Source organism: Eptatretus burgeri, chromosome 15 (assembly GCF_056783735.1).
Source record: "Eptatretus burgeri isolate ZD-2024b chromosome 15, Ebu_testis_v1, whole genome shotgun sequence".
Taxonomy (NCBI): domain Eukaryota; kingdom Metazoa; phylum Chordata; class Myxini; order Myxiniformes; family Myxinidae; genus Eptatretus; species Eptatretus burgeri.
The window spans coordinates 32650738-32661528 of record NC_140975.1 but is presented as its reverse complement, the minus strand read 5'-3'; the positions used below and the strand labels follow the sequence as shown (position 1 = coordinate 32661528).

The 10791-nt window shown below is 58.7% G+C and overlaps 1 protein-coding gene across 2 annotated transcripts in view; it reads left to right on the top strand.

Annotated features, from left to right (window-relative positions):
• LOC147011864 (ADP-dependent glucokinase-like) overlaps positions 1 to 10791 on the top strand; it is a 59840-nt gene that overhangs the window by 33469 nt on the left and 15580 nt on the right. Inside the window, exon 2 of one of the 2 annotated variants that reach the window (XM_085857328.1) lies at positions 401 to 519. In XM_085857328.1, the coding sequence (XP_085713454.1) occupies positions 401 to 519 (119 nt within the window). Of the gene's footprint in view, positions 1 to 32; positions 520 to 10791 lie in introns of those variants that run through there. The other variant, XM_085857327.1, reaches the window with a different exon arrangement.

Below are 10791 nucleotides of genomic sequence, written 5' to 3'. Positions count from 1 at the left end.
GCTGCGGGGGTGGGGCGGGGTCACCTCGGAAATAAACGAAGCTGATTGGCTGACGTAAATTTAAATAATAATAACAATTGCTGCGTAAGCTGCTCGCGCTCGGTTTTTTTGCGGCGTAAGGAATATCTCGACTATCGAGAGCAATGTGGAGTCGGAAAAAATAATGACACAGTAAACGGCATCACGTTCGGCTGGTGACGTGTCTGGAGAACAAGTACAACGGCTTTTGTTTTGTTGTTTGTTACTTGTGCGCTCGAGCAGTTCTTGTGTTGATCTATTATTATAATCGGTTATCGATCGAGTGAAGTGGTGCTGTGTTGTACATGGCGGGCTTGGCGTTCACTTTAGCCGTTGTGCTGGCCCTGCTGGCCGTGCTCGGCTCGTTATGGCTTCGTGACAGCGGCCAGTCGGGCGTGTCCCGCGCAGCGTGGCGAATGGAGCTGCTGCTCAGGTCTCTGCTGCGCGCTGAGGGCAAGGCGTCGCCATCGGGGCCATCGGAGCGGCCAAAGGTCGCCGTCGGTAAGACCAATACCGCTTCGGACTGTCGTCCCCCTCCCCTCCCCTCCCCCCTCCACGCTCTTTATCCTGTGCTTCCGGTGTGGTATGTACGTACCAGTACTCATTTAATTCAGTACGTGCGTCATAGTTTGGATTGTTTGGGATTCATGACTGGGTCACGTGACCTATCCTTTGATTTGTGTTTTCAACTCTGGAATTCCTGTAAAGAGCAAACTTGGTTTCACCTTTAAAGTGTACCGAGAAAAACACCTGGGGGGTGGGGTGGAGCAGTCGGTTTGCCACCTCGAGAGGGTACACATCTCACTTGGGCGGGGTCCGCGACGGGTGCTTGAACATGAGAGGGGTCCGCGAGGGGTGCTCGAGCATGAGAGGGGTCCGCGAGGGGTGCTCGAGCATGAGAGGGATCCGCGAGGGGTACTCGAGCATGAGAGGGATCCACGAGGGGTACTCGAGCATGAGAGGGATCCGCGAGGGGTACTCGAGCATGAGAGGGATCCGCGAGGGGTACTCGAGCATGAGAGGGATCCGCGAGGGGTACTCGAGCATGAGAGGGATCCGCGAGGGGTACTCGAGCATGAGAGGGATCCGCGAGGGGTACTCGAGCATGAGGAGGGATCCGCGAGGGGTACTCGAGCATGGGAGGGATGCGCGAGGGGTACCGGAGCATGAGAGGGATCGGCGAGAGGGACACGAGCGTGAGAGGGATCCGCGAGGGGTACTCGAGCATGGGAGGGATCCGCGAGGGGTACTCGAGCATGAGAGGGATCCGCGAGGGGTACTCGAGCATGAGAGGGATCCGCGAGGGGTACTCGAGCATGAGAGGGATCCGCGAGGGGTACTCGAGCATGAGAGGGATCCGCGAGGGGTACTCGAGCATGAGAGGGATCCGCGAGGGGTACTCGAGGCATGAGAGGGATCCGCGAGGGGTACTCGAGCATGAGAGGGATCCGCCAGGGGTACTCGAGCATGCGAGGGATCCGCGAGGGGTACTCGAGCATGAGAGGGATCCGCGAGGGGTACTCGAGCATGAGAGAGGGATCCGCGAGGGGTACTCGAGCATGAGAGGGATCCGCGAGGGGTACTCGAGCATGAGAGGGATCCGCGAGGGGTACTCGAGCATGAGAGGGATCCGCGAGGGGTACTCGAGCATGAGAGGGATCCGCGAGGGGTACTCGAGCATGAGAGGGATCCGCGAGGGGTACTCGAGCATGAGAGGGATCCGCGAGGGGTACTCGAGCATGAGAGGGGTCCGCGAGAGTTGCTCGAGCATGAGGGGTCCGCGAGGGGTACTCGAGCATGAGGGATCCGCGAGGGGTACTCGAGCATGGGAGGGATCCGCGAGGGGTACTCGAGCATGAGAGGGATCCGCGAGGGGTACTCGAGCATGGGAGGGATCCGCGAGGGGTACTCGAGCATGAGAGGGATCCGCGAGGGGTACTCGAGCATGAGAGGGATCCGCGAGGGGTACTCGAGCATGAGAGGGATCCGCGAGGGGTACTCGAGCATGAGAGGGATCCGCGAGGGGTACTCGAGCATGAGAGGGATCCGCGAGGGGTACTCGAGCATGAGAGGGATCCGCGAGGGGTACTCGAGCATGAGAGGGATCCGCGAGGGGTACTCGAGCATGAGAGGGATCCGCGAGGGGTACTCGAGCATGAGAGGGATCCGCGAGGGGTACTCGAGCATGAGAGGGATCCGCGAGGGGTACTCGAGCATGAGAGGGATCCGCGAGCGGTACTCGAGCATGAGAGGGATCCGCGAGGGGTACTCGAGCATGAGAGGGGTCCGCGAGGGGTGCTCGAGCAAGAGAGGGGTCCGCGAGAGTTGCTCGAGCATGAGAGGGATCCGCGAGGGGTACTCGAGCATGAGAGGGATCCGCGAGGGGTACTCGAGCATGAGAGGGATCCGCGAGGGGTGCTCGAGCATGAGAGGGGTGCTCGAACATGAGAGGGGTAGTCAAACATGAGCGGGGTCCGCAAGGGGTGCTCGAACATGAAAAGGGTCCGCGAGGGGTGCTCGAGCATGAGGGGGGTCCGTGAGTGGTGCTCGAACATGCGAGGGGTGCTCGAGCATGAGAGGGGTCCGCGAGGGGTGCTCGAACATGAAAGGGGTCCGCGAGGGGTGCTCGAACATGAGAGGGGTGGTCAAACATGAGCGGGGTCCGCAAGGGGTGCTCGAACATGAAAAGGGTCCGTGAGGGGTGCTCGAGCATGAGAGGGGTCCACGAGGGGTGCTCAAACATGCGAGGGGTGCTCGAGCATGAGAGGCATCCGCGAGGGGTACTCGAGCATGAGAGGGATCCGCGAGGGGTACTCGAGCATGAGAGGGATCCGCGAGGGGTACTCGAGCATGAGAGGGATCCGCGAGGGGTACTCGAGCATGAGAGGGATCCGCGAGGGGTACTCGAGCATGAGAGGGATCCGCGAGGGGTACTCGAGCATGAGAGGGATCCGCGAGGGGTGCTCGAGCATGAGAGGGATCCGCGAGGGGTGCTCGAGCATGAGAGGGATCCGCGAGGGGTGCTCGAGCATGAGAGGGGTCCGCGAGGGGTGCTCGAGCAAGAGAGGGGTCCGCGAGGGGTGCTCGAGCATGAGAGGGGTCCGCGAGGGGTGCTCGAGCATGAGAGGGGTCCGCGAGGGGTGCTCGAGCATGAGAGGGGTCCGCGAGGGGTGCTCGAGCATGAGAGGGATCCGCGAGGGGTACTCGAGCATGAGAGGGATCCGCGAGGGGTACTCGAGCATGAGAGGGGTCCGTGAGAGTTGCTCGAGCATGAGGGGTCCGCGAGGTGTACTCGAGCATGAGAGGGATCCGCGAGGGGTGCTCGAGCATGAGAGGGGTGCTCGAACATGAGAGGGGTGGTCAAACATGAGCGGGGTCCGCAAGGGGTGCTCGAACATGAAAAGGGTCCGCGAGGGGTGCTCGAGCATGAGAGGGGTCCGTGAGTGGTGCTCGAACATGCGAGGGGTGCTCGAGCATGAGAGGGGTCCGCGAGGGGTGCTCGAACATGAAAGGGGTCCGCGAGTGTGCTCGAACATGAGAGGGGTGGTCAAACATGAGCGGGGTCCGCAAGGGGTGCTCGAACATGAAAAGGGTCCGTGAGGGGTGCTCGAGCATGAGAGGGGTCCACGAGGGGTGCTCAAACATGCGAGGGGTGCTCGAGCATGAGAGGGATCCGCGAGGGGTACTCGAGCATGAGAGGGATCCGCGAGGGGTACTCGAGCATGAGAGGGATCCGCGAGGGGTACTCGAGCATGAGAGGGATCCGCGAGGGGTACTCGAGCATGAGAGGGATCCGCGAGGGGTACTCGAGCATGAGAGGGGTCCGCGAGGGGTGCTCGAGCATGAGAGGGGTCCACGAGGGGTGCTCGAGCATGAGAGGGGTCCGCGAGGGGTGCTCGAGCATGAGAGGGGTCCGCGAGGGGTGCTCGAGCATGAGAGGGGTCCGCGAGGGGTGCTCGAGCATGAGAGGGATCCGCGAGGGGTACTCGAGCATGAGAGGGATCCGCGAGGGGTACTCGAGCATGAGAGGGATCCGCGAGGGGTACTCGAGCATGAGAGGGATCCGCGAGGGGTACTCGAGCATGAGAGAGGGATCCGCGAGGGGTACTCGAGCATGAGAGGGATCCGCGAGGGGTACTCGAGCATGAGAGGGATCCGCGAGGGGTACTCGAGCATGAGAGGGATCCGCGAGGGGTACTCGAGCATGAGAGGGATCCGCGAGGGGTACTCGAGCATGAGAGGGATCCGCGAGGGGTACTCGAGCATGAGAGGGATCCGCGAGGGGTACTCGAGCATGAGAGGGATCCGCGAGGGGTACTCGAGCATGAGAGGGATCCGCGAGGGGTACTCGAGCATGAGAGGGATCCGCGAGAGGTACTCGAGCATGAGAGGGATCCGCGAGGGGTACTCGAGCATGAGAGGGATCCGCGAGGGGTACTCGAGCATGAGAGGGATCCGCGAGGGGTACTCGAGCATGAGAGGGGTCCGCGAGGGGTACTCGAGCATGAGAGGGGTCCGCGAGGGGTACTCGAGCATGAGAGGGGTCCGCGAGGGGTACTCGAGCATGAGAGGGGTCCGCGAGAGTTGCTCGAGCATGAGGGGTCCGCGAGGTGTACTCGAGCATGAGAGGGATCCGCGAGGGGTGCTCGAGCATGAGAGGGATCCGCGAGGGGTGCTCGAGCATGAGAGGGATCCGCGAGGGGTGCTCGAGCATGAGAGGGATCCGCGAGGGGTGCTCGAGCATGAGAGGGATCCGCGAGGGGTGCTCGAGCATGAGAGGGATCCGCGAGGGGTGCTCGAGCATGAGAGGGATCCGCGAGGGGTACTCGAGCATGAGAGGGATCCGCGAGGGGTACTCGAGCATGAGAGGGATCCGCGAGGGGTACTCGAGCATGAGAGGGATCCGCGAGGGGTACTCGAGCATGAGAGGGATCCGCGAGGGGTACTCGAGCATGAGAGGGATCCGCGAGGGGTACTCGAGCATGAGAGAGGGATCCGCGAGGGGTACTCGAGCATGAGAGGGATCCGCGAGGGGTACTCGAGCATGAGAGGGATCCGCGAGGGGTACTCGAGCATGAGAGGGATCCGCGAGGGGTACTCGAGCATGAGAGGGATCCGCGAGGGGTACTCGAGCATGAGAGGGATCCGCGAGGGGTACTCGAGCATGAGAGGGATCCGCGAGGGGTACTCGAGCATGAGAGGGATCCGCGAGGGGTACTCGAGCATGAGAGGGATCCGCGAGGGGTACTCGAGCATGAGAGGGATCCGCGAGGGGTACTCGAGCATGAGAGGGATCCGCGAGGGGTACTCGAGCATGAGAGGGATCCGCGAGGGGTACTCGAGCATGAGAGGGATCCGCGAGGGGTACTCGAGCATGAGAGGGATCCGCGAGGGGTACTCGAGCATGAGAGGGATCCGCGAGGGGTACTCGAGCATGAGAGGGATCCGCGAGGGGTGCTCGAGCATGAGAGGGATCCGCGAGGGGTGCTCGAGCATGAGAGGGGTCCGCGAGGGGTGCTCGAGCATGAGAGGGGTCCGCGAGGGGTGCTCGAGCATGAGAGGGGTCCGCGAGGGGTGCTCGAGCATGAGAGGGGTCCGCGAGGGGTGCTCGAGCATGAGAGGGGTCCGCGAGGGGTGCTCGAGCATGAGAGGGGTCCGCGAGGGGTGCTCGAGCATGAGAGGGGTCCGCGAGGGGTGCTCGAGCATGAGAGGGGTCCGCGAGGGGTGCTCGAGCATGAGAGGGGTCCGCGAGGGGTGCTCGAGCATGAGGGGTCCGCGAGGGGTACTCGAGCATGAGAGGGATCCGCGAGGGGTACTCGAGCATGAGAGGGGTCCGCGAGAGTTGCTCGAGCATGAGAGGGGTCCGCGAGGTGTACTCGAGCATGAGAGGGATCCGCGAGGGGTACTCGAGCATGAGAGGGATCCGCGAGGGGTACTCGAGCATGAGAGGGATCCGCGAGGGGTACTCGAGCATGAGAGGGATCCGCGAGGGGTACTCGAGCATGAGAGGGATCCGCGAGGGGTACTCGAGCATGAGAGGGATCCGCGAGGGGTACTCGAGCATGAGAGGGATCCGCGAGGGGTACTCGAGCATGAGAGGGATCCGCGAGGGGTACTCGAGCATGAGAGGGATCCGCGAGGGGTACTCGAGCATGAGAGGGATCCGCGAGGGGTACTCGAGCATGAGAGGGATCCGCGAGGGGTACTCGAGCATGAGAGGGATCCGCGAGGGGTACTCGAGCATGAGAGGGATCCGCGAGGGGTACTCGAGCATGAGAGGGATCCGCGAGGGGTACTCGAGCATGAGAGGGATCCGCGAGGGGTACTCGAGCATGAGAGGGATCCGCGAGGGGTACTCGAGCATGAGAGGGATCCGCGAGGGGTACTCGAGCATGAGAGGGATCCGCGAGGGGTACTCGAGCATGAGAGGGATCCGCGAGGGGTACTCGAGCATGAGAGGGATCCGCGAGGGGTACTCGAGCATGAGAGGGATCCGCGAGGGGTACTCGAGCATGAGAGGGATCCGCGAGGGGTACTCGAGCATGAGAGGGATCCGCGAGGGGTACTCGAGCATGAGAGGGATCCGCGAGGGGTACTCGAGCATGAGAGGGATCCGCGAGGGGTACTCGAGCATGAGAGGGATCCGCGAGGGGTACTCGAGCATGAGAGGGATCCGCGAGGGGTACTCGAGCATGAGAGGGATCCGCGAGGGGTACTCGAGCATGAGAGGGATCCGCGAGGGGTACTCGAGCATGAGAGGGATCCGCGAGGGGTACTCGAGCATGAGAGGGGTCCGCGAGGGGTACTCGAGCATGAGAGGGGTCCGCGAGAGTTGCTCGAGCATGAGGGGTCCGCGAGGTGTACTCGAGCATGAGAGGGATCCGCGAGGGGTGCTCGAGCATGAGAGGGATCCGCGAGGGGTGCTCGAGCATGAGAGGGATCCGCGAGGGGTGCTCGAGCATGAGAGGGATCCGCGAGGGGTGCTCGAGCATGAGAGGGATCCGCGAGGGGTGCTCGAGCATGAGAGGGATCCGCGAGGGGTGCTCGAGCATGAGAGGGATCCGCGAGGGGTACTCGAGCATGAGAGGGATCCGCGAGGGGTACTCGAGCATGAGAGGGATCCGCGAGGGGTACTCGAGCATGAGAGGGATCCGCGAGGGGTACTCGAGCATGAGAGGGATCCGCGAGGGGTACTCGAGCATGAGAGGGATCCGCGAGGGATACTCGAGCATGAGAGGGATCCGCGAGGGGTACTCGAGCATGAGAGGGATCCGCGAGGGGTACTCGAGCATGAGAGGGATCCGCGAGGGGTACTCGAGCATGAGAGGGATCCGCGAGGGGTACTCGAGCATGAGAGGGATCCGCGAGGGGTACTCGAGCATGAGAGGGATCCGCGAGGGGTACTCGAGCATGAGAGGGATCCGCGAGGGGTACTCGAGCATGAGAGGGATCCGCGAGGGGTACTCGAGCATGAGAGGGATCCGCGAGGGGTACTCGAGCATGAGAGGGATCCGCGAGGGGTACTCGAGCATGAGAGGGATCCGCGAGGGGTGCTCGAGCATGAGAGGGGTCCGCGAGGGGTGCTCGAGCATGAGAGGGGTCCGCGAGGGGTGCTCGAGCATGAGAGGGGTCCGCGAGGGGTGCTCGAGCATGAGAGGGGTCCGCGAGGGGTGCTCGAGCATGAGAGGGGTCCGCGAGGGGTGCTCGAGCATGAGAGGGGTCCGCGAGGGGTGCTCGAGCATGAGAGGGATCCGCGAGGGGTGCTCGAGCATGAGAGGGATCCGCGAGGGGTACTCGAGCATGAGAGGGATCCGCGAGGGGTACTCGAGCAAGAGAGGGGTCCGCGAGGGGTGCTCGAGCAAGAGGGGTCCGCGAGGGGTACTCGAGCAAGAGAGGGGTCCGCGAGGGGTGCTCGAGCAAGAGAGGGGTACGCGAGGGGTGCTCGAGCAAGAGAGGGGTCCGCGAGGGGTGCTCGAGCAAGAGAGGGGTCCGCGAAGGGTGCTCGAGCATGAGAGGGATCTGCGAGGGGTGTGCTGGGGCATGAGAGAATACACACACCACTTCTTGGGGCATGCCACCTTCCATCATTCGTAAATCTTTGATGATGGATCTTTGAAGACATCGGTCTATTTTTTTTCGTGAATGAAGGAACTGAGATTATGGGGACATCGATCCACCATGTGGGATCCCAATCCTAAATTTAATGCGATGTATTGAAGCTAAATGGATGAACCTGATGGGCATAACAGTCATCATGTGTTCATACGTGAGGGCTGGAGTCGAGGAGTCTAGACCAATAAGGAGAGACAAGGGAACGGACAGGAGACCTGGCCGGACAACGATGAATCATTTCAATTGTTTGAAACTTTTCCCTTCCATGGTTTGTCTTGTATCGAGGTCAAGAAGGTCATATTCTAATTATTGAAGGTGGTGCCCTGTTGTGGTTCGGTTTTTTCAGTTGTGGGACAATCATGTGTCCGCAGTATTGATCGGCACGTTTGCTGCTCTTACATTATTGATCAAAGAAAGTGAGCTTTGAAGATTATAATAGAGATGGTGATCTGAAGCGGCTGTTGTCTTGAATATCTGCACAAAGACACCATTCACAAATTGAGCAACCAGTTGTGGTGGTGGTGGTGGTGGTGGTGGTTGCTGGGGAGTAAATCGATTTTACTTGTTGCATCTGTTGTTGTTGTTGTTGTTGTTCTTATTTATTTATTTTCTGTCTGGTTTTCTTTGTGATGTTGAAGCTTGAATTGGTAATGTGTGGGATAGCTCAGTTTGAGACTGTGCTCATCGCAGTGCTATCAAACCCAGCCTGTTTCATCAGGTTTCGATCCCCTTCGTGGCTTGGACTTGAACAAAAATTGCCGTTCCGAGGCACACCTTTCTCGATGTGTTGACGGAAAGCCGGCTGGTCTCAGGGTTGGTTGGCTGTATCGTGGTTGTATGGCAGCTTAGCTGCCGGGGTAGCAATCATTTCTTGAAGCGTGACTGTCGCTGATGCAGTGCCCCTCTACCAGTCCACACACTGGAACTGGTACTCATTTCGCCGACCTCGGAAGGATGACAGGCTGAGTCAACCTCCTGGTGTATTAATTCAGCGGCTGACGGGGCTTTAACTCAGGACCCTATGATCCCAAGCCGCCACCCTAACCACTGAGCCAACACCAGGCTCGGTTGGCTGTATAATTGACACTATCTGCAGTGATGTGGATATGATACGGGCATGAAGGCCCAAATGGCTTCCTCCTTTGTTGCCTAAATTAAAAGTATTTTCTCCAGAACTGCTACCCTGAACGACGTTTACCAGGCTCTACATCTCTGCCGTCTTGTGAAATTGCCTAACAGGCTGGGTTAATCCTTCTCTTTTCTTATCTTTCCATCTGTTCAGTCTTTCTTCATGTCAGTGTCGGTGTTGTTTAAGTTTCAGATCAAGATGGGCATCAGGCCATAAAGCTCTGGTTTATCCTCCCACGCTGTGGCTGAATAAACCTTTTCTCTGTTGATGAACTGCTTTGTGATCGATAAATCACACCTCCATGACTGGCTGCCAAAAAGGAATGAAGCTGTGAATTCCTGACACCCCATTCACTGCGTGGCACATCTGCCACCATCGTCACCTGAAATTACAAGCCGGTGTTGAAAAGTAATTCCATGAACGCGGTTGCTTCTACATTCACGCGTTTCACCGCTCAGTTCGTCTTCGGACGTGAAACTTCCAGCGAGTCTCGTGCTCTTTCATTGGATCCCAGTCGCGCAACAATATTATTGCACACGGTCCCCTTGCAGTGCAATGCACTTTGTCCCCAGTATTTAACACCTGTCCAAAATAACTCTGTGTTGCTCTTCAGAAGACTTGTTTACGGCACAATTTTTTTTTATTATTCCTCCAAATTACTTCTCCTGTGGCGTCCCGTCTACCGGCATTAGTTGGTGGACGTTGGAGATCCCAACGGTGTCTTTTGCTCTTGCCGATAGTCTGAACAAATTCCAAATTCCTGGCCAAATCACCATCGGGCCTGGCCAGCCAGTTCGTTAAAGCCTTGGGCCAATAACTTTCCTCTGCTGAACCCCACGTGGTGGTTGTGGTGGTGGTGGTAGCAGTGGTGTTGTAATTTTGAAGGTGAGGAATATAATTTTACAAAGCGCAGCTCCAAATACAAACTAGAGTAACGTCGATGAGGTGCCATCGCAAATCCCCACACTTCCCACCTAAAGATGAGTTGAAAGATGGTAAAAAGTTCCATCAGGATGACCCAATACCAAATTTTGAGTAAATTTTTTTTTTCCTCTTTTGATCCTGTGACCCCAACCCCCTGGGGCATGAATTGGGGTGGGGGAGTGGGGGTAAAATCCAAAAAGATCATTGCATATTTCATGCGTCTCCCAATGTTGATTGCATTTACAAGGTTTTATTTTTTAAAATTTCAATGTGTCTAATTGTGGGGGGTTTTTTTTGGTATTTTACCTTTTGACCCCACCCCAGGGATGGGGTCCAAAAATGATACTGCTCTTGCACCTTCTTACCACATGATCATAACTACCAAGTTTGGTGAAATTCTGCACAACCACTTAGGATGAGACGGCACGACGGACGGACAGACGAGCTGTTTACAACATCTCCTGTTTTGTTTTCTTTTTCTTTCAAAAAGCTTGGGGATAGTAAATGAAGGGAGATTTGTTCTTACCCACGTAGCTGCTGCCTATTCTTCAATCTGACTCCTCAATCATGAGTATCTTTAGTAGATGCGAGTTGTGATTGTAAGATAC